Consider the following 20,678-nt stretch of genomic DNA (forward strand, 5'->3'; position numbering starts at 1 on the left):
TGAGAACATCAAGCTCTGCCCGCTAGGCTTAGGTTGCTTTCACCTCACAGTCAAACACTTAGACAAGGGGGTGCAGCCAAGAAAAGCATCTTTTTTTCTCCTTCTTGTTACTAGTTTGCTCTTATTTTCCACTCACTAGCAAAGCTATCTCCCTCCTCTCAACATGCCAAAAAAACAAAGAGATGATTTAAGTCTCAAACCAAGAGCGCAAATGCAACGGAGAAACAATTGCAAACCCTACTCAACGAAAAAACTCCAGTTGAAACGTACATATCCCTAAACTAATCAGCATGCATCCACTTTGCAACATCTCATTAACTACTCCATATTTCATATTGCAACCTTCTTTAAAATCTTGCCAGTGCTTCATAGCATGTTTCCCGATACATCTTTACCGCATCTCAACCAACTTAAGCTTGCTTAAGGTCACACAAAAAGCATCCTTGCCAATGGTTTTCAGCATATCCTCAACTATTCTTGGCCTCAGCATCAACTAGGAAATTGCTTTTAAAACACCTTTAGATCCTCCAACCATTCACACACATCATCATACAAGATACGGGAATTTAAAAATAATCACACGCTTCCTATCACTCTATTGATGCATTCCACAATAAAATCGTCCAACACAACTTATGACCTTTACAAAAGAGAAAGTTCATTAAGAACCTTGAACATTAAACTGAGGTTAGCCAGCTGACCTTTGCAATGAGCGGACGAGCCATCGATGTACCAAGCAAATACTTTCTTTCATATACTGCCCCTGCCCGCAAACATGGGAACACATAATCTTTCACAAACTCTTCCTTCAAATCTTTGATGAACAGTTGACTTGCCCCACTAGCCTTTGCTTTCTCTTCCAAACCTTGAGTTTCGCCAGTACCCTAAGAAAAGAAGAAGGATTAGTAACCTATCAGGTTAAGTACATTTCCAAACAATTGAGAATCCCCATTTGCTAAAAAGTATAGAAAGTTGTAATTCCTTTGTTTAGATGGAATATGATTTTACTTGAGATCGTGTATGTGCCCCTCCATGCACATGGGCTGAGGGTAGTGGGCAAGATGGGACGAGACGGGACCGCGTAGGGGGGGGGGGGCACCAAGATCATCAACATGCACCAAATACACAATACATACTATCTCATTTTAGACAAATATTATTTTTTTATTTGTCTGTAGGAGGCCTATTTCTTTAAAATATCATCAACGCATGAGGGAACCTGCTTTAGGAGATGCAATGCTCCTTAATAGTATATAGAAAATATTATTTGCCTTTCACATCCTACTAGAGTGATGGTTTGCTCATTAACAATACCTTTTTTGTCAATGACCCTTGTAACATTCCAAGCTTCCATGAGCTTGTATTTTACCTTTTAGACCCATTGCAAACCAATGGATTTCTCACCGACCGATGGTAGGTCCATCATTCTTTATGATTTCCTCACACTCCTCTTACATTGGTGTCCTCCATTCCTTGTAACGAGCAGCTTCCTCTTGCAATTCGTGGCTCTTAAATGGTCATACAGGACAAGAGTACAAGGTTTGCTATAACACAACCAATGGTCTCTCCCCTTAACTCATTACGTATTTCCTTTGTGGGATAGACTTTTTTGGGTTGGCTAGAAGCCAGAACGACTTGGGTGTTTCCTTCAAGATGAGGGTGTCTCAGATTATGCCATCCTTCAATCATATCAGAGTTTCTATGTTTCATACGTCTTGTATATTGAGTGGACAATATTGCTCTTTGGTGGAATGTGACCAAGAAGAGTACAAGACTAGTCGACATCTAAAAGTCATAGCCTATAGTTCGCATGTTAGGACACTTTCTCCAAAATTTGAAAACTGGACTGAGATTCCATTAACCCTTTCCCTTTCCCTCTCTAGAGTTCCTATTAGTAATTGCTTGCATGACTTTACAAAACTCTTCTTGACCCTCGATAGCCTGCAACTGTTGAGTCAGCAATTGTTGTAAGGCATCCTCTAAATTACCAAACTGGTGTTCAACAACCAACTTCCATGTGCCATGGGGTGCGATACTTGCTATATCGGTTGGATTCCCAATCCTATAGGGTCCACATAGGAAGTTTCTCCCTCAACTTCCATTTTCTTATTAGAATATTTTTCCATGTTCATAGGTTTTTATAAAAATAATAATAATACACTCCCATTATGTAGAAATGTATATACAGACTCTTTCCAAATACTTGAGCATTCACTACGAATCCAATATTGTAAATAACTTCAAGGCAAACTACCACAACCGAAAGGAAAGCCCCTTGGTCCACTACACACTCTTGATTTTTGGTTTTCTTTATTTTGCTCTTGTGATCCACCAGATTCTATACAATATGTACATAACGACAGAACTGCCTCTATGTCAGAGGTGCAAGTCACCTCCCAACCTTGCTCCTTGTAGCTATGCTTGTTCTTAACTTGACCATATTTTCATTCCAAGTAACCAACCAAAGCCTGGCGAAAGGAGAAAAAAAAATGAGGAGTGATGTTCAAATACTTACAACCGACCTTCGAGACCTCAACGCACAAGCAAGATATGGAGGAGATATGATCCTAGCTTGCAAAAAATTCGGCCATGCCCCACATCTGTTGGAACCAGACTTTGTCGAAGACATACCCACTACGAAGACCTTAGAATATCAACCGTTCTACTGTAGGCCCCTTTTTCAATCCTCTCTGATCCCATTGACATGCCACTAAGAAGCTTTGCTTATGCAATCTCAAACGATGGACATAAACATCATCGAACTATTAAACACACACATGTTCCATCAACAACGTACCACAAACAAATCCGACATCCGTCTAGAAGCAAGGACCCCTATCATAGCAAACCCTTAGATCAAGGACCCATGTCCGTGATCTCCTTCAAAAGCAGATGCTCATGGTAGTCAATAATCAAAAGTAGATGAATCGTCATCACAATTATACAAACAACCTACTTCTCACATCATGTCGATTAGCTATGATACCAAATGTCAAAGACTGAAAGCACAAAACTCCCTCATTTGATCACAACTTGTGCCATACAATCAGCTCCAAAATTTCTTTTGATCGATAGATTAAAAGATGTAACTGTAGGCCATCTTTTGGTGGTTCTAGTGATGCCATATAGGCCATGGTATGTGCCTTGTAGGCATAGATATACGCACTTATAGTTTTAGTGCCTTTTAGGCCACATACGACACTTAGTCCTAGGGTCTAGGTCTAGCTACAAGTACCATGTACTCTTTTTCTTTCACACTCTAGTTGACGTGATGGCTGAATCTATCGACTCTTTGTACCTTGCACTTGCTCTTTCATCTAACAATCCTACAGTGGTATCAGAGCCACGTTTAGACTCGTCTCCTCCTCCTGGACTTGCACCAGCTCCCTTCAACTTCTCTGCTCCTCCATCCGTACAGTCCGTACGATTGTACGGATGACCGTACTTACAGCCGTACAGATCTGTATCTGCATCGCCGTACAACAGGCTTCGTACCCATTCTGTACTGCACTCCTTACTTGTCCGTACTGGGCTCCGTACTACTCTCCGTACCTCCTCCGAACTTGCATTGCCGTACAACTGTACTGTTAGTTCCACTTTCTAAACTCTTAGCTTGTCGTTGATTCACTAACTGATCCAAAATCACAGGCGCTGGCATCCCGAATATCCACCCAGCCTATCTCATGGATCACATGTATACAAAGATACGTAACTTTATTTCCTTCATGCCTATCCACAAGCCCTCAGTTCCCTAGATGGTTCCTTCTACCACATGTCATCATTCTAGACCTTTAGCTTGGTACACCATTTACCCCTCTCTTGGGGCACAGTTAAAACATTTGCCCCTTGGCATTATTACACATTTAGGTGCACCTAGGCCTGAGCACTCAGAACCACCTACTCGATGCCAATACACCCTCACCTAGGACCTTGGCAGTTACTTCCCTTGATCATTTTATTTACACACATAAAATATTACAAAAGTCGGTCATCTAAGAGAAAATGCCTACCGATCTTTCCGAGGTCATGCTATCTCCGCTAGAGCATAACATTCCTTCCCTCTTCAAGCATCAGCGTCCTCGATGATGAAATCTGGGAACACTCTCCGTAACTGGTATACGGATTCCCATGTAGCTTCTGATAGAGGTAGACCATGCCATGCAACCAACACCGTGGGTATCTTCCGATTGCGCACTTGCATTGTTCCTCGGTCCAGGATTCTTGTTGGTTTGCGTCTTGCATTATCCTCTATCTCCTGAAACAAAACAACACCTTCGATTAGTGAGTCACTAGTATGCAAAAATTTCTTTAAATGAGAAACATGAAACACTGGGTGCACCTTACACCCTTGCGGTAATTCTAATTTATAGGCTACCTTGCCTATTCTTTTTAGAATTAAACCATGGCCCACAATATCGAGGTGATAACTTAGTACACTCTCCTGCAGTCAAAGACTTAGAGTGTGAAGGAACTCTGAGAAAAACTTTTTCTCCTTCCTTAAATTCTCTAACGGATCGATTTTCATCCGCATACGCCTTAGCTCTATCCATAGCTTGGCGGATGTTAGCTCTCGCAAGTGCTAGCATCTCCCGGATCTGAACCACAAAGTTCGCGGCACTAGGCACTTTCTGAGGTATTCCAACTATAGTTGGATTCGCTGGTCTATAACCATAGTTCAGTTCAAACGGACTGAACCCTGTAGAGGAATGTTTTCTATCATTGTAGGCAAACTCCAACAATGGCAACCACTTGTCCCATGTATGTTGCCTCAATGACACATATGCTCTAAGCATATCCTCTAAAATTTGGTTGATTCTTTATGTCTGACTATCCGTTTCTGCATGATCCCCACTACTCATTTCCAACTCAGTCCTTAGTGTCTCAAATACTGCAGTCCAAAAATGACCGGTAAATTTGACATCTCTGTCTGACACTATGAATTTGGGTAATCCATGCAGACGAAATATATGTCTAATAAACAAATCCGCCACTTGCGGGGCACTAACAGACTCTCTAGTTGGAATGAAGTGAGCTATCTTGGTAAGACGATCAACCACCACAAGGATAGAATCATATCCACCTTGTGACGTAGGCAGCCCTACTATAAAGTCCATGGAAATGCTCTCCCACTTACTTAGTGGTATCTCCAAGGGCTGTAAAAGGCCAGGTGGCTTCACCCGTTCTGCCTTACTTACGTGACACGAAAAACAACGTCACATATTCATGAATATGCTTTTTCATCTTTGGCCAAAAGAAATCTCGCTTCACGAGATCATATGTCTTCTCGACTCCTGGATGTCCCGCACACGGGCTATCATGGCACTGTCGAATGACTCTTTACCTGAGATTATTCTGATTAGGTACTACTACCTTGCCATTTCTTTTCAGCATACCATCTCTTATGGCATATCTTGCATAAGTTTGGCCTTTTCTGGATGCTAGGTCATCCTTTTCGTTTTCCCGGGTTTTAACATATGAGCCTTAGGCCATAGACTCTGGACAAACTCGTCCACCTTTTGAGTTTCTCTAATCTCAGCCATTAGAGCACTCTCTAACACCGTGAAACTCATGTTATGCATAATGCGTGACAACGCATCAGCAACTTTATTATCTTTCCCTCTTCGGTACCGAATCGTCAAATTAAACTCCTGCATGAGTTCTGCCCACTTAGCTTGGCGGCCTCTCAAGTCAGGTTGTTTACAAAAATGTTTCAGAGTATCATGATCAACATCCACATAAAACTCTGATCCATACAAATAATGTCGCCATGTTTTCAAAGCATGGACAACAGCATACAACTCTAATTCATGAGTTGGCCAATTCCTTTGAGAGGGAGAAAGCTTCTTGCTTTCAAAGGCTACTGGCCTTCCCTCTTGGAGCAGAACTGCTCCTACCGCAATGCCACTTGCATCGGTTTCCAAGAACAACGGTTTCTGGGGATCAACTATTTTTAAAACCGGTCCTGTGACCACAGCTTGTTTTAAGGTGTTAAAACTTTCCTGTAGATTCTGTCCCCATATAAAAGGTACTTTATCTGAGGTTAGATCAGTCAATGGCGATACTATTTCGGAATATCCTTTGATATGCCTTCGATAAAATTGGACAAATCCCAAGAATGATCGCAAAGCGGTCAGACTCTGAGGGATTGGCCAAGTCAGTATCGCAGCCACTTTCTTTGGATCCATTTCTACCCCCTCTGGAGTAATTATGAATCCTAAATATTCAAGTCTAACCATACACAATATAGTTTTCTTCTTATTTACATAAAGACTGGCTTTCCTCAAAGTACTAAACACTATTCTTAAGTGTTCACGATGCTCAGTAATACTTTTACTGAATACTAGAATATCGTCAATAAAATGTACTACAAACTTTCCGATATACGGACGTAGTGAATCGTTCATAAGCATGACGAATGTAGCTGGAGCATTGGTAAGTCCAAAGGGCATTACCAAAAACTCATAATGATGAAACCTGCTTCTAAAAGCGGTTTTATGCACATCCTCGGCTCTAATACGGATCTGATGGTAGCCACACTTAAGATCTATCTTACTGAAAATTACGGCTCCATGTAATGCATCTAGCAAATCATCGATCCAAGCCATCGGATACCTATGCTTAATAGTGATATTGTTCAATGCTCTGTAATCTATACAGAGGCGAAAAGTATCATCTTTCTTCCTCTTTAATATCATTGGCGAAGCAAAAGGTGAAAATTTTGATTGAATCTGCCCCAGCTTGAGGTATTCTTCCAGTTGTCTTCGCATCTCAGCTTCTTCTGTAAAGCTTAATCTATAGGGAGGTCTGTTTACAGGTTCTGTCCCCGAGATAAGCTCAATTTTATGTTGAACATTCCACTCTGGAGGTAACCCATAAGGTAACTCATCCCTAAAACAATCAGAGAACTTCTCCAATATCTCTTTAGCCAACTCGGCCATTTTTCCATCTTGGGTAGCCTCAGTGCTAGCCGATGCATCATCAATCGACTCTACCGATGCTATACACAGACACAGAAACTCTTTCGGAGTCTTCCGAATTTCCATGGCTGAAATCAATGGTCCTCGAGGTAAATCCTTTTCACCTCGCAAAACATATTCTACCCCATTCATCTTGAACTGGTAAATATGCTTTTTCCAATCAATGGCTGGATTTTTTCAAAAATGCCAAGCCATGCCTAGGGCTATATCTGCGTGAGCTAGCCTGGTCAATTCAAGTCTAGCTTCTCAACATAGTCATGTATTCGAAGTTCCAACTAGGTAACTCTTTGGTCCCATACTTCAGTTGAACTTTCGTCCGTCATCCTGACTGTATAAGCATAGTCAGACGGACTAGTTTTCAACTTAAGCCTCTTAATAAGCTTCGAGTTAATTACATTGTGCGTTGACGCTGAGTCAAACAACACAATCACATCATGATTGGCTACTTGCCCTTTCATTTTAATTAACTCGGGCTCATCGAAAACCGTATACCCCGTTGCTGCGGGCTTTGAAAGGATGTTATCAGGTGCACCGCTTACTAACTTAGTAACAGACATACTTAACAACACAGGTACTAACCTCTGAGAAGGTCCCGCCAATTGCATCTGCATATGTTCCGCATTGGGACTCTCCTGCATTTCCGCGTCGCGTTCAGATATTATCATATTGTCCGTGCGACGGTCTTTGTTCAATGGACAATCTTTCCACTGATGTCGCTGAAGGCAGCCGAAGCACAATCCTTCTTTTCTAGCTTTCTCTTTTTGCTCAAAGGTCAACCAGGACTTTGACCAAGCCCGGGCTGCCATTGGAGTTACTTTTCTTTTCACTCCAAAGGTGGTACTTGTCTTTGCTGGTCCCTCAACCTGCTTCACCTGCTTGGTTTGGCCACTTGGCTGCGAGACACTTGTCTTTGAAGTCCATTTCCTCTGAAATCCCCCTTTTCTCGGGTACTCATGCTAAGTCCCTGCCTGCACAAACCCACTAGGTCTGCCTCTGGCATCCTCACAGTTCAGGGCTACTGCAATAGATTCATCTAATGTAGTCACATATTTAGCCCGAACTTCCATTTTAATCTTGTCGTTCAGTCCATAGATATAGTCTTTCAACTAAACCGACATAAGAAGAGGGTCTGTTATTTTCATAACACATTCCCTGAATTTGTCAGTGTACTCTGCCACCAACAAATTCCTCTGGCAAAGGTTTCTATAAGCATCCCAAGCTCGGGACTCTTCGTCGGGTGGAAGAAAGTGTTTCTTAAATTCAGCTTTAAACCCTTCCTAGGTGGTAGGGGCAACTTAATCTTTCTGTTGCTTAATCCACCATCTATCCGTTGCCTCAATAAACAGGTGAGTGGTCTCGCGGATTTTCTTTAGATCAGATCTGATTTCACAAATGGCGAAGGCTTCTTCCCACTTGTGTAACCAAACCTCGATCACATCAGAACTGCGCTCGGTCATCCGACCAGCGTACTTTTCCGGTCTATAATTAGCAATATTAGATACCTTGACCTTTGCATGTTCTGATGAATGTATACTGGGCTCTGGCTCTACTAGAGCTTTGCCCTTTTCATTTCTAGATGGTCTAGCCGACAAGACTTGCACCATCTCTCTAATTTCATTTTGACCAGCGTTCACTTGAAGCTGCTGGTTCATGATCTGCTGTAAAGCATCTTCTAATACAGAAATCCTACCCACCAGAGTAGGTGTTGTATGATGGGACACTTCTTGCGTAGATCGCGCTCTAGATTCACCAAGATTTACCCTAGAATCTTGTCCCTCTGCCTCCATTCTTTCAAAAAGGGAAGATAGTTTTTTTTTTCACTTCGAATTTCCTTCTGCTGTACAGGAATAAATCGACTGCAAACTCTGCTGTACAGGAACAAATCGACTGCAAACTGGAAAATAACATTTTATACAGAAGGAAAAATGATGCTCCCTGATAGTTCCACGAATCGCAGATGTCTTGATTTATTTCTTTTGCCAAGCCTTTGCAAGCCTCGAAAATCTGCGCCACCAACCAAGGCACTCACCCAGCTATTCGCTTCTCTCTTTCAAAATCAGCCTGCTGTCTGTTTCGAAATCAGCCTCAATCCTCACGGGCTTTTTCGTGACCACAAACGCTCCCTTATCTCTCTCTCTCTTGCTTTTTCGTCGACCGAACCAAAAAAATGTATGGCTTCTAATTGTTGCACATGCCAGGACTGATAAGCCGGTGCTCGTAGACTATTGCCTTTTCCACAAACTCGCATCAAGGCTAACCGCAGCCTCTTTGGAACTCAAGCTGCAAGGCCACAGAGCCGTCCATCGTCAACCTACCCCGCTATTTTCACAGGCTCCCAACCCCTTGCGTCGCCCACCGCCACGTATAGCCTCGGTTTCACATATTTTTCATCCCCCCACATGTCGCATCTATTCAGAACGTAATCGGCGAAATGTTTTCTGCGAAGTCTTCTAGCGCAGTCTGCCCACTATTCCGCCGTCCGCTGTCCGCTGGCCGTACTTAGCTCTGATACCAAATGTTAGTTCCACTTTCTAAACTCTCAGCTTGTTGTTGATTCACTAACTGATCCAAAATCACAGGCGCTGGCATCCCGAATATCCACCCAGTCTATCTCATGGATCACATGTATACTACAAAGATACGTAACTTTATTTCCTTCATGCCTATCCACAAGCCCTCAATTCCCTATATGGTTCCTTCTGCCACATGTCATCATTCTAGACCTTCAGCTTGGTACACCATTTACCCCTCTCTTGGGGCACAGTTAAAACATTTGCCCCTTGGCATTATTACTTATTTAGGTGCACCTAGGCCTGAGCACTCAGAACCACCTAGTCGATGCCAATACACCCTCACCTAGGACCTTGGCAGTTACTTCCCTTGACCATTTTATTTACGCACATAAAATATTACAAAAGTCGGTCATCTAAGAGAAAATGCCCACCGATCTTTCCGAGGTCATGCTATCTCGGCTAGAGCATAACACGTACGTCTCCGTACCTGAGCCGCCATACAGTCACGTGGGAAAGTACCTGCTCCATATTATTTTCGTACAACGTACCTGCACTGTACCTGTTAAGTACACCATACTTGTCTCGTACCTGCATCCGTATAACCATACGTTGGATTCTGTACATCTGCTTTAGTACAACTTCCGTACACCGTACAACTTAGTACAACTTCTGTACACCATACTTGCACTGTACCTGTTCAGTACACCATACTTGTCTCGTACCTGCATCCGTACAACCATACGTTGGATTCCGTACATCTGCTTTCGTACAACTTCCGTACACCGTACAACTTAGTACAACTTCTGTACACCATACATCTACTTCCGTACATGCGTCGTACGTTGTACCTGCACCGTACTTGTTCTGGGATCTGGTACAATCTTTGCACATGTGAAGTTACATTTGCAAGACATTGAGTCAGATTTTTTCAGACATTGAGTCTTTTCTGTAGAACATTGAGTCAAATTCTCATACATTGGGTCACATTTGCAAAAATCTCAGCAAAATTTGGGGTTTTTTTGCATTTGCCCTCTTTTTGGCCTATTTGCCCTCATTAAATAGCATAGTTGCCAGCCGAAAACGGAAGAAACGAAAACGGAAGAAACGAAAACGGAAGAAACAGAAGAAACGGAGTTTCCGGCTCCCGCCGGAACGAAAACGGAAGAAACGGCAATATGATACAATTTATGTATAAGAATTTATTTTTTATACGTAATATCATTATCAATAGAGTGCAAATCATACATAATACAATTATCTATACTTGAAGCATCATGCATGCTTCTATGATTCTAAATTCCTATGATGATTGATCTATCTCGTATCATCTATTATCCATGAATGATGCTTCAACAATCAACATGTGTCATCATTCATGAACTAAGTTCTAAGTTCCAAGTTCCAAGTTCCAAGTTCTAACAAGTTTGAAGTTATCACAATCCGAAGTTTGAAAGGGAGGATGGAGAGGTGAGAGGGAGGATGGAGAGGTGAGAAAGGATGGAGAGGTAGAAGTAGGATGGGGAGGTGAAAGAGGATGGAGAGGTACAAGGAGTCGGAGGAGGAGGATGAGAGGTAGAAGCAGGATGGAGAGGTAAGAGACAAGAGGTAGTGGAGGGATGGAGAGCAGGCTGAGGATGGAGAGCAACTGCCAGCCTGCAGGATGGAGAGGATGGAGAGCACGCTGCAGGCTGCAGCCTGTAGGGTGGAGAGCAACCTGCTGAATGGAGGGACGGAGAGGAGAGCAGGCTGCGGGTGCCAAGGCCCAGGAATCAAAGATGGAGAGGTCGGCGGAGAGCAGCAGGATGGAGAGCAGCAGCACAGGAGGTTGCGAAAAAGACGACATGAGGCGACAAATCGGCGAAAAATGTTTTAATCAAAAGAGGGCAAAAAATAATTTAATCGAAAGAGAGCCAACCACCCCCCCCCCCCCCCCCCGCCCCCTTCCTTTACGCAAAGCCACCCAACAAACAAACCCACACCCACCCAAAAAAAAAAAAAAAAGTTATTACGAAACGGCGTTTCTTCAAGAAACACCGTTTCCGTTTCGTCGTTTCTGTTTACTGGCAAGAAACGGCCGTTTCATGCAACTATGTTAAATAGGGGCTTTTGCCAGATTTGCTGTTTTTGCAGTGAACATTGCCTGACACAATCACATTTGGGTCAAATCTTCATTTGTCCTTTGATTTGGGTTGGAAATTTACAAAATATTTATTTGCAGATATTTGCTGTCATTTTTGGACAGCCAGCTCTTTGCAGTGATAGCCTTGAGGCTTTTGGGTTTTCAGGTCTTTTTCAGGGTATCCCATTTGCAATAGCTGGCAACAATCAAGATCTATTTGGCATTCTTCGTGAAGTTGATAAGTTGGATGGCACCAACTATCCGATGTGGTCTTATCTCATGAAACATATTCTTGTTGCAAAGCATTTGTGGAATATTGTTTACAGGGTTGATCTGAGGACAGCCAATGCTACAGTGGTTGCCTCTACTGCTGGTTCCTCTGCAGGGGGTACTCCTCCTGATGCCTTATCTTCTAGCACTCCTGCTACTGCTCCCCCAACTCAGGAACAATCAAGATGGGATGCAAGAGATGCGAATGCACATTCCTGTATTGCTTTATCATGCAAGAGAATTATTATTCCACACATCCGGTCTTGCAAGACAGCAAAGGATGCTTGGGACAAATTGGCTTCTCTTTATCAAATTCGCAATGAGGTACGTGTTGCATTTTTAAGAAGACAGTTGCAGGAAGTCAGTATGAATGAAGGTGATTCTATGGATGCATATCTGACAAAGGTAAAGGACCTCATGGAACTACTTGCCAATATTGATGAGGTGGTGCCTAATTCTCAGCTTGCCAGTACCATATTGAATGGATTGCCAGATACATATCAAGGGTATGCTACAACCCTTCGGTTAGTGGCCATGGGTAATCCAGATCACTACTCTTTTGATCAACTAGTTACTTTGCTTTCGCAGGAAGAGCAAAGTCGAGCTAATAGACAAGATATTATTCCTGATCATGCATTTGCTTCACAACAGACAAGAAGAGGCAAGGCTTCCAGGCCTATGGCCAAGCCTAAATCTGCGCATAGCAGCAGCAATTCCTCCCATGCATCTAAAAATACAGCAGATAAGTCAAAGAATAAAAGATGCAACTATTGTCACAAGCTTGGACATGACATTTCAGAATGCAGGAAGCGCATTGCTTCGAAGAAAAAAAAAGCAGGATTGACAGTTAATGCCTCACATGCAATTGGATCCGACGAGCCAGCAGATGCTTCACATGCACATGCTCTCCAGGATGATTGGGCATGGGCTGTCCATTGCTCATTTGATCCCTCCAAAGCTGATGCACTCTTTACTGCTAATGATGCTCAGTCATGGTATTTTGATAGTGGTGCATCCAAGCACGTCACATCTTGCAGACAGTTGTTTCATTCTTTAGCTGATGCACCTCGAGGGGGGACTATCACATGTGCTAATAATGCTTCCTATGATGTACAAGGAATTGGAGATGTGCAGCTCACATCTATTTCAAGCCATCCTGTCACTTTGACAAATGTTCTTTTTGTGCCTAGAATTGAAGTCAACTTGATTTCAATTTCAGCAATTCCCACTTCAAGTTTCCAAGTGATTTTTCATGGCTACAGATGCCTAGTTTATGATCTTCGTGATGACAATGCCATAGTTCTCACTGGCACTTTACAAAAGGGGCTTTATCACCTTGATCATCACTCAACTGCACTTTCTATTGAAGCATTGGCTATTTCAGATTCACAGCTTGCTGAAACTCATCTTTGGCATGAGAGAATGGGTCATCTCAATTATAGAGCTCTTGCAAAGCTACATTCACAACAGATGGCAGATGATGTACCTCAAACTCACACAATTTCCAAACATGTGTGTGACGGTTGTCTTTTGGGTAAGATGCATCGGTTTCCTTTTCAAAAGAATTGTCCAAAACTCTCACAAAGGAAATTGCAGCTAGTACACAGTGATGTCTGTGGCCCAACAAAGACAACTTCCATTGGAGGGTACAAATATTTCATGACTCTCATTGATGATTTCACAAGATATTGCTGGGTATACCCTTTAAAAGCCAAATCTGAAGTGTTCTCCTGCTTTCAGAGGTGACTGAATATGGTTGAGAATGAATCAGGATACAAGCTTGTCACCCTAAACACAGGTAGAGGGGAGAGTATATGTCAAAGGAGTTTGATGCATTTTTCTCTTCACGGGGCATTGCTCACTCATGCACTACTCCCTACACTCCTCAGCATAATCCTGTTCCTGAAAGGAAGAACAGGTCTACTATGGAGATGGCCAGATGCATGCTTAAGGCCAAGTCTTTGCCCAATAAATTTTGGCTTGATGCAGTGATGTGTGCCAACTATGTGCTGAATAGATCACCTACAAGGGCATTGAAGACTGTTACACCTTATGAAGCATGGAAAGGCAGGAGGCCTTCACTTTCACACATGAGAGTTTTTGGGTCTCTTGCATATGTTCATGTACCATCTCAGCTGAGACATAAGCCTGATGACAAGGCAATCAAATGCATATCTATTGGTTACAGCCAGGAAAGCAGAGGGTATCGGTTACTGAGACATAAGCCTGATGACAAGGCAATCAAATGCATATCTATTGCTTACAGCCAGGAGAGCAGAGGGTATCGGTTATACCAACCAAATACTGGGAAGATTATTGTCAGTAGAGATGTCATCTTTGCTGAACATTCGGCTTCTCCTCTTGTGGACTGCAAAGCTAAGCCAAAAGTGGACATCTTTGATGCCTTTGCATCTTGGTTACCTCTGCCATCCTCAGAAGAGGACTTTGACCAGCAACATGAGCCTCCTACAGGCCCTCCAACAAGCAATGATCAGCCTGTACCCCATGCTGATTTGCAGGTTTCTCCTCCAGCAAAAAATAATCCCACTATTCATGATACAGTATTGAAGAAAGAGCTGTCAATAGAAAGCAAAAGCAAGTTCCCAGATGGCTTCTTGACACATTGAGGGACAGCAAACAAGACCAGCCTTTTGATGCCCGGACAAGATCACGGAATAGACAGATGCATGGTCACTTTCTTGAGTTTGCACTCCTTGCTACAGCTTGCAATGAAGAGCCTCTGTGCCATAAAGATGCTTTTGACAGCAAAGAGTGGATGGATGCAATGAAAGCTGAGTTACAATCCATTGCCAAAAATGACACATGGGAATTAGTAGATCTCCCTCCCGGCAAGCATGCCAGAGGTACCCGGCGGGTCTACAAATTAAAAAGGAAATCTAATGGCAGTATAGATCGCCACAAAGACCGTCTTGTTGCAAAAGGGTATGCCCAACAACAAGGCATTGACTTTGAGGAGACATTTGCTCCCACATCCAGGATTACTACCATTAGATGTGTCATTGCCATTGCAGCCCATCATCATTGGCAAGTGCACCAGCTTGACATCAAAACTGCTTTTCTTCATGGGGATCTGCAGGAAGAAGTCTATGTCACACAACCTCCTAGCTTTGAGGTTGTTAATTCTGAAAACAAGGTATGCCGGCTTAGAAAAGCCCTTTATGGTTTGAAGCAGGCACCCAAGGCATGGTATGCCAAAATTCATGCACACTTACTATCCCTTGGTTTTCAAAATAGCCCCACAGAACCCACTCTTTATGTCCGTGGGAGTGGATCTGATTTGTTAGTGCTGATTTTATATGTGGATGATATGCTCATCATGGGCCCAGATACTCAACATATTGCAGCTTTCAAGACTGATTTGCAGCATATTTTTGAAATGTCAGACATGGGACGGCTCCACTATTATTTGGGCATTCAGTTTGCTCATGTTGAGGGGGGTATCATGATGTCACAGTCCAAGTATATTGGACAGCTCCTTGATCGTTTTCAGTTCGAGGATTGCAAGCCGATCTCTACTCCAGTGGACCCTGGCTTCAAATTCTCAGCTCATGATGGGAGCCCACCATGTGATATCACTCTCTATCAGCAAGCTGTTGGATGCCTTATTTATTTATGTCACACCAGACCTGACTTACAGTATGCAGTATCTCAGCTCAGCAAATTCATGCACATGCCCAATTCACAGCATTGGCAGGCAGTGAAGAGAGTTTTCAGATGTCTCAAAGGCACTCAGAATTTAGCCCTCTTCTATGGTGATTAGGGCTCACTTACCATGCATGCTTACACGGATAGTGACTGGGTTGGTTGTTCCGACACCAGAGTGTCACATACCGGCAATGGTTTTTTACTTGGCAATTCATGTATCTCTTGGCTCAGCAAGAAGCAACCAACAGTTGCCACATCTAGCTGTGAGGCTGAGTACAGGGCAGCCTTCACTACTACAGTAGAGTGTGTCTGGCTTCGACAGTTACTTACATATCTTGGTATTCGCCAGACATCCTCCACTATGGTCTACACTAACAGCCAGAGTGCTTTGGCCATTGCACGTAACCCAATGTTTCATGCGCGTACCAAGCATATTGAAGTTCACTATCATTGTGTTCGGAAGCGGTTGTCAGCAGGAGACGTAGAGCTGTCCTATCTTCCCACAGAGGACAACATAGCAGATCTGTTTACAAAGGCACTTCCTCGTCCCAAGTTCGAAGTCTTCCGCCAGGCTTTACACTTGGTTCCCTTTGTTACATGATCTGTCATACCTTATACATTCATAGCCACTAGGTGGCTATATCCTTTTGGATGAACATGTGCCACCGTGACCAGAAAAATACCAGGTATTCTGAGACGTTTCCAAAATACTTCATCCCATCTCATGGAGGGGGGTTTGTAGGCCATCTTCTGGTGGTTCTAGTGATGCCCTATAGGCCATGGTATGTGCCTTGTAGGCACAGATATAGGCACTTATAGTTTTAGTGCCTTTTAGGCCACATAGGATACTTAGTCCTACGTGACACCTAGGACACTTAGTCCTAGGGTCTAGGTCTAGCTACAAGTACCATGTACTCGTTTTATTTCACAGTCTAGTTGACATGACGGCTGAATCTATCCACTCTTTGTACCTTGCACTTGCTCTTTCATCTAACGATCCTACAGTAACTCACTAGTCTAATTAGCGGAATACTAGCATTCAAGGGTGGATCACCACCCAAGCATGACAACACACCACGAATAGCAAGCCTTCTTTGAATACACCACATATGTCTCACTTTCGAGAGTCTTCCGCCACACTGTGTTGACCCCTTGACTCTAGAAGCCCTACTACACTTGGATCTTGCAACTAGGAATAGTCTAAAGTTTACTTTGCATGCAAAAGCGATTGATGGGAGCCATGGCTATGCACATTTAATTAGTCGTTCCAAGTACCAAGGGGGGTTGAAAACCCAAGTGCTATGGACCTTAGCAAGCAACCAGGAGGTGTGCGCATGATCAAGTGCTACGAAGGCTCCAGAGTCTGCCCTTTGAGGCATGTGACTAAGTTTTAGTCTATTATGACATGTGGCATGTTGCCAAGAAAATGAGTTGAGAGCTCTTGTAAATCTACGCATGTAAGATTTTTTTTGGGAGCAACCTGTGCCAGATTGTCTCAAGTAATAAAGACCTTGGGGGGGTGGGGGTCTAGCCCAACTGTTGCCCCTGGGCCCTAGTGTTGTGCACACTAAGCAGAGAGGGATGGAGAGAGATTGAGAGAAAAGCTGAGAAAGAGAGAGCGCTTTGATTAGCCAGATATAATCAATCGCCAACGTGCAACAATCTTGAAGAAAATTAATCGAAGACTTTTCATAATACATCTCTCTCTCTCTCTCTCTCTCTCTCTCTCTCTCTCTCTCTCTGACAAATTGGTCGAGCTAGGCAAGTCACTATGGTAGGACAGGTCAACAAGCAACTAACAGCTTATCAATTAACTGAAGATTCCAATAGGACGAGTGTGAAATTATGTGACACCCACGTCACGTCATTTGCCAGCACTTGACCATGCTGAATATGCAATTTCGGAGATCTATCTTTCTTGCATGAGCAATAATCATTGCTTGTAGCAAGAAGAGGCGTTAGGGCCTAGAAAGGAACAGAAACTGATTTCGCACGATGAAAGACGTCAATTGGAGACTAAAGGCTGATTAAAAATAGCTGCATTATCTTCATCCGTGCCATGGGTGCTTGACAAACAGGTAAAATTTTTGTGTTTTTCTCCTATATATAGAGCTCTACTCAAGATTGTCTAGAGAAGTACTAAAAGGACATGCACCTCTAAAAACAAAAGTCAACCCAGTATTGCATTGGTTGCAACTTAAATAAACAATGTCACAAGTTCAACTGGCTATCCTCCTAAATATCAGGAACCATTGTACCTCTAGATATATCTAGGAAGCTGCCTCAACTCACAATGTAGACCCTTAATAGCATGTAGCTTTGGACAAGATATGGTAGCCATATATACAAAAGTACAATCTACATTTGTTAGAAATGAAATCCAACCGAAGGGTATCCAACAGCGGCAAACTGATAGAGCGTCCCCAGGAATTACACGCGGAAGTGTTTCACTACGAAATCAAACTTCTTTACTTCACAATCATAGATGCGTGTGTAAGCCAGAAATAGACAGTGCATCCAAGACAAATATAGAATCCAGAATGAATATACTTCTGTCTGTCACAATACAAAAGAGATGTGGAGTGTCACCAAACCGTGGTCCTCCAAACAACCAAAGCTTTGCCACTACCTGTTCTCTAGATCTTTGAGCCAACGTGCTCCTCTGAGCTTATGTAGACTCTCTGTCCAGTGATCCTTCCACCTTATTGCCCGGGTAGTCAACCTAGGTGGGCAGCTTCACAATTATAGATGTGTGTGCAAGCCAGTAAACAGACAGTGCATCCAAAACAAATATAGAATCTACAATAAATATATTCCCATCCGTCCAAAACTAGACACAATACAAAATAGATGTGGAGCGCCACCAAACCATGGTCCTCCGATCTTACCAAATCTCTGCTACTACCTGTCCTCTAGATCTCTGAGCCCGCATGCTCCTCTGACCTTATGTAGACTCTCTATCCAGTGACCCTTCCACCTTACTGCCCGGGTAGTCAGCCTAGGTGGGAAGCTTCACTTGAGCTAAGTCTGCAACCTTCTACATGCCCCCGTCCAAGGGAAGCCCTATCTGTTGCTCCTTTCTACTCTTGAACTGTTGCTCCAAATGATGCCTTATTGAGGCCTCAAGGCCCCCTTTCATAGGAGCTGATCCTGTTGGCTGTTGGAAGCACTGAAAGCTCAAAAATTGAAGCACAATGGAGAAAATTGAGATGCTGTAATAGATTTCTGCAAAACTAAAGTGTAGAGGCTCAAGGGAGAGCCAACATAACAAAACCCTAGGGCGAACTGCCCTAACTAGACTAAGTGTCCTAACTGACCTAGATGGTACATAAACTAACCTAGATGGTACATAACTGACCTAGATGCTCTAGAGTGACAATACCACCAGAGACAAAAGTAAGAGCAACTTGCCCAATACCTTTCACGGTATATGATGCATTATTGGCACATGTGACACCGCCCCCCTTAGATGTAAGCTCCAATGAGCTGAATAACTTCTTGCAGGAGGTGATGTGCTTGCTAGCACCACTATCAAAGAACCAAGCATCATGACCATCTGAAACTGCCATATAAGCATCATGAACATCAGGATTATACTGACATGTAACCAAGAAAGCCCAATGGTGGTCTTGTGCGAAATTAGCGGACTCATGTCGATCTTCTACACTAGAAGAACCAGATACTGCAAGACTAGACTCTTTCTTTTTCTTTTCAGATGCTATGCACTTCCTGCATTCAGAAATATCATGCCCAGGTTTCCTGCAATAATTACATCTCTTCTTCTTTTTGTTATGCCCTGAAGAAGAGGTACCATGTGAATGATCAGCATGGGAATGAGAGGGCTTTCCAGCTGAAACCTTGCCTTTACCTTTTTGTTTGTGATGGGCAACAAATGCATGATCATTTGCCATAGTAACATTGCGATTCACACGACTTTGCTCCTCCTGAAGAAGAAGAGCAACAAGCTGGTCAAATGAGAAATGATTGGCATCACCCCCTGCAACCAACCTCAATGTAGTTGATATGAATCAGGCAACCCATCAAGGGTATTAGAAACCAGCTGAGAATCAAGCATAATCTCATCAATGTTGGCCAACTGCTCTTTCAAATCCTTCACATTAGTGAGATAGGCATTTGCTCGCGTGTGGTCGTTTTTTGCTGCAGCAGGCTGAAAAATGCACCAAAAAACAGTTCCCTTTGCGAGAGTTGCTCCAAAGTGCAGTCGTCTCACGACAAAATGAGGTTTTTCGCGACAGAAGTGCTTGGAAAGGTCTCAAACACTCGTGGGAGTTTGAAAACCAGCAAGACCAGCAAGAATGACAGCTCCAAAGGCTGCCAAACAGCTTGGGAAAGCTGTTAATGGCTAAGGGAATGGATTCCCGAACTGCTCTGATACCACTGTTGGGTGTTGGAAGCAATGGAAGCACAATGGAGAAAAACGAGATGCTGTAATAGATTGCTGCAAAACTGAAGTGTGGAGGCTCAAGGGAGAGCCAACATAACAAAACCCTAGGGCTAACTGTCCTAACTGGACTAAGTGTCCTAACTGACCTAGATGGTACATAAACTAACTATACCACTAGTCCTAACTTACTATAACTAGGCCTACAAGGCTGATACCAAGGTATAAGTGGCATCTATGGATAGCCCTCAGATCTGCCCTCCATGGTGGCTTCTTTCTGCAAGGTACTTCCCTTCTTTCTCTGCTGCCCATGTGGCAGCCCCTTGAACCTTTCTATTATCCTATGGTCCACCCCCCCGATGCACTACTCATTTGGGGGCTCAGAGGTGGGGAGGTGACCAACCCTAATCCAACATCATCTCATAATTTCAAGATACATTAAGCATCAATAGCAACCAAGCCTCTCAAGAAAGTTGACCTTAGAAAGAAGAATTTTTACCTGTCCAACGTCAGCTGTAAAGCATACAACTTCGCAGCCATAATTCTCCCTGCGAGAAGGCAGAAGCACAAAAATCCGTCATAGACAAAAACTTGAAGTTGAACTCGGTGCACAAAATAAGAGCTCCTCCATATTTGAATTTTGGTCTTAACACATCATTCCAAAAATCATGATGTCAACACCCAAAGGTCACTCAACGAATATGCATACATGTGTGCCAGCGTGAATGTGT

The 20,678-nt window shown here is 43.2% G+C and overlaps 1 protein-coding gene across 2 annotated transcripts in view; it reads right to left on the reverse strand.

The window, feature by feature from the left end:
• LOC147890982 (argininosuccinate synthase, chloroplastic-like) overlaps positions 1 to 20,678 on the reverse strand; it is a 155,230-nt gene that overhangs the window by 58,275 nt on the left and 76,277 nt on the right. For both annotated transcript variants that reach the window (XM_087389664.1, XM_087389665.1), the window contains exons 4-5: positions 20,447 to 20,495; positions 702 to 884 (exon numbers count right to left, since the gene is read on the reverse strand). In XM_087389664.1, the coding sequence (XP_087245790.1) occupies positions 702 to 884; positions 20,447 to 20,495 (232 nt within the window). The remainder of the gene's footprint in view (positions 1 to 701; positions 885 to 20,446; positions 20,496 to 20,678) is intronic.

Source organism: Dipteris shenzhenensis, chromosome 18 (genome assembly GCF_047967505.1).
Source record: "Dipteris shenzhenensis isolate YYH24624 ecotype China chromosome 18, Dip_SZ_1.0, whole genome shotgun sequence".
NCBI classification, from domain to species: Eukaryota; Viridiplantae; Streptophyta; class Polypodiopsida; order Gleicheniales; family Dipteridaceae; genus Dipteris; species Dipteris shenzhenensis.